A 3,546-nucleotide genomic window follows, 5' to 3' on the forward strand; every position below is an offset into this window, starting at 1 on the left:
TCCGTAACATACAACATACTATGGCTCAGAAATGGAGGCAGCACAGAAGTCTGACAAAGGGGTAGACAAAGAACACTGGGACAGTGGGCCTGTGCATCTGAGAGCACATCTCACGACCCCAACTAGTTCCTGTGCCTGCTAGTAACTGTTCCATAATCACAGTAAGGTGTCTCCTATGCACCTATGCCAGGGATGAAGTGGAATATATAAATCAGAGCAATTATAACCACAGTGCACAACGAATGCATGTGCATGGAGCCTCTCAAACACTGTACCTGACTGCACTGCACACAGTTCTCCTTGCTGGATGCTGTGATCAATGCCCCATGAGGAGACGAAGCGAAGGGAGGGGAAGGCCCCAGGAGGTGGGGTTAGGCTACACTTGACCTTCTGACTTCATCCCAGTAGGAGGAAAGAGCAACAGTTGGCCAGAGAACCAAGCAAATGATAGGAACATAGGCAACATGGCAAGAATATGCCAGACAAAGGGATTTACATTCTAGTGAACAAAGTGGAGGAAAGGGTTATGAAATCAGTGGGCCTCCTCGGTGTGGCTTGCCACTTAAAATTCACAAATTGTGTATTTCTGAAATTTTTACATAAGATTTTCAGACTGTGGTTTTCCATTCTTACATGAAACAAGGAAGGACAACAGTAGGTACGGGGATGCTGCAAATTCACACAATGGAAAGTTATTCTGCCTTAAAAGGAAAGAAGTGCTGAAACCTGCTACAACATGAAGAAAACTCGAAGTGGTTACCTCAAGTGAAATAAGCAAATCACCCTCGGGATAGGAGTGGGGAGTGGCCCAAGCAGACATTTCCCAACCTATGCCCTAAATCTCAGTCAAGAAAAACAAACATGCAAAACACAGAAATAAGCCAGTCAGAAAAGACAAATAGTGTCTGATTACACTTTGATGACTACCCACAGTGCTCCAATTCACAGAAACAGAAAATGACAAGGTGGCTGCCAGAGGTGGGGAGGAAGGAATGATAATTATTGTATAAATTCAGATTAGGGCTCCAGTTTTGCCTGATGAAGAGAGCTGTGAATGGCCAATGGGGCTTCTTTTTTACATTATCAATACATTTGACACCACTGAAAAGAAGCCTTGGAAATGGGTAGGATGAGGCTGGAAGTGCAGCTCAGTGGTAGAGTATTTGTGGAGTACACACAAGGCTTTTTTGACCCTCAGAATGACAAGAAAAGAACAAAGTGGGGGCCGGGGAGATGACTCAGTAGAATAAGCACTTCCCTGGCAAGCACAAGGGTCTGAATTCAATTCCTGGTTCTGAAAAAAGAAAAAAAATCCAATTTGATTTGAAACTGTCTCATTGCTATCTGTTTATCAATAAAACTTTGAAAAAAAAAGAAAAAAAAAAGAACAAAGTGTGGTGGAGGAAGACGCTCAAGCTTTGTTGGGTGTCATACCACAATGAAATCAAATGACATGGATACTCATAGGGGGGCTATGGACAGGCCTTAGTCACCATGGGTGAGCCATGCGAAACCTTCCCTAAGCCCTTGGACCTTTCTTCCTCATAAGATGGTCTTGGAGGAGTGAGTGTCAACAGCGAGGAATAACTAGGGCTTTGGATTGCATGAGCCAGAGTGGATAGAAATGGAGCCGTGGACATCAGCCTCTCAGTCCACCATGGCAATGGGACCTCAAGAAAAGCCCTGGACACCAAGGTTGGAGTGCATCTGCCCTGTACGCAGCTCCCACAACAGCATTCACCCTTTGTGGCTGGGAGCACTGACCATCCAGCAACTCTCCTCCGACAGCACAGCAGAATGCCTGTCTGTCTTCCTGGACTCCACCTTGTGTGCCTTTCCCTGCTGCTGAGTTTTCCTGTGTATTATGACAGTGTTATGAACAAAAACCATGACAATAAGGATATTTCCAGTTGTACTGTATTTTCTAGCTGTTTGCTGAGCCTGAGGTGGTCTTGAAGACCAGGAGCACCATCCAGTATCCCCCAGGAACTGTGTTTTATGCCGAAGAGAAAGCCTCTCACTCTCAGCACCACCTGACACCCATGGAGCTCAGACTGCTGCCTGGGATTTGCCAACCATTCAGCAGTCAGACGTGGGTCTCCCTGAGTTTCAAGGCTTGAGCTCCCACCTGCTGAGCATCAGTAGACACATTACTCTTGTGCTGGTGGCAGTAAACAGGGTGAGATGGAGAAGGCAGAGGATCATGAGTGGCTTAAGGCACGGGGGTTTGAGTATACAGGGCTTAATGCAGACAGAGTGACAGTCAATATATTTTATTGAACATGAAGTCATCCATGTAGTCAATAAGTAGTGGCCATGCTGCCCCTTCTAGCGGGGCACAGCACAGAGCTGGTAGGGGGCTGGAGCCACTAGGAAGGAAACCATACCACAGTCGCTGGGCCGGGGCTGCCCTTGAGGCACAGAGAAGTTGAAGCGCTGCAGCAAGCAGGTAAAGAAGAGGAAAAGCTCCATGCGGGCCAGGGGCTCCCCAAGGCACATGCGGGGACCTATGGGAATGATGAGGTTCACTCAGCCTCAGGCCTAGGCACCACCTACCCAGGCAAGGGGACAGGGAGCCTGGTCTAATACAATCACCTGCTGAGAAGGGCATGAACCCTTCGTGTTTCACAAAGTGGCCCTCGCTGTCCAGGAAATGTCCAGGGTGGAAGTGGAAAGGTTTCTCCCAGACAGTCTCATCCTTCAGCACAGATGACAGGTTGGTGATGAGCATGGTCCCCTGGCAGGAGACACACGGCACGGATGTGCACTGGGATGGAGGATCAGGACCCTGCCACTTACTAACCATGAGCACACTGGATGAGGCATTGTGGCTGCTGGGTACAGGGTCACAAGGATCCTTCAATTATCTAGTGTTCCCAGGAGCTTCTCAGGACAGTCACGATCATACACACAAAGCCCACAGAACAGGGATCCCATGGGAGCCAACACACACAATTTTGCTCAGGTGCAAGCGTACAACATCCTTCAATAACTTTCATGGGTTAATTCATCTTCCAAAAACACAGGTGCGGGGGCAGTGGGGATAAGGCAGCTCTGTGCTCAGCACCACACCCACCCATGCTGGGGCTGCCACCAAAGGAGTATCTAAGGCAAGGTTGCAGAATATTTTGTAACAATACTTCAGTGACCATGCTAGGGAAGAAGGACCCCAGGCTTACCTTAGGGATGCAGAAGCCCTGTACCTCGGTGTCACGAGATGTCATGTGGGGCACACCTATGGGGATAATGTCTGCAAAACGCTGCACCTCATGAATCACAGCATTGGTGAATGGCATGTGGGCCTGGTCTGCCATCTCTGGGTGGCGCCCCTGCCCTATGACTTCATCGATCTCCTGCTGGACACGGTCTGCATAGAAAAGCAGGGCCACGGCAGGTCAGTTCCTGCAGCTGATGCCCTTACACTCTCTACCCCAGACTAAAGGCTGCATCCAGGTGACAAAGGCATCTCTCTTAGAGGAGTCTGGCCCAAGCCTCTGGTTGAAACCATGTGTTTCGATTTGGGATGCTGTCACCACTTTTCTTCCC

At 48.8% G+C, this 3,546-nt stretch overlaps 1 protein-coding gene across 1 annotated transcript in view; it reads right to left on the reverse strand.

Moving 5' to 3' along the window:
• Positions 1-2,278: 2,278 nt before the first annotated feature.
• Positions 2,279-3,546, reverse strand: part of LOC101583724 (cytochrome P450 2D17-like) — a 123,911-nt gene continuing 122,643 nt past the window's right edge. Inside the window, exons 7-8 of the mRNA XM_023702527.1 lie at positions 2,596-2,737; positions 2,279-2,507 (exon numbers count right to left, since the gene is read on the reverse strand). Coding sequence (XP_023558295.1) covers positions 2,329-2,507; positions 2,596-2,737 — 321 coding nt within the window. The 3' untranslated portion in view covers positions 2,279-2,328. The remainder of the gene's footprint in view (positions 2,508-2,595; positions 2,738-3,546) is intronic.

Source organism: Octodon degus, unplaced genomic scaffold, assembly GCF_000260255.1.
Source record: "Octodon degus isolate 3935 unplaced genomic scaffold, OctDeg1.0 scaffold00153, whole genome shotgun sequence".
Taxonomy (NCBI): domain Eukaryota; kingdom Metazoa; phylum Chordata; class Mammalia; order Rodentia; family Octodontidae; genus Octodon; species Octodon degus.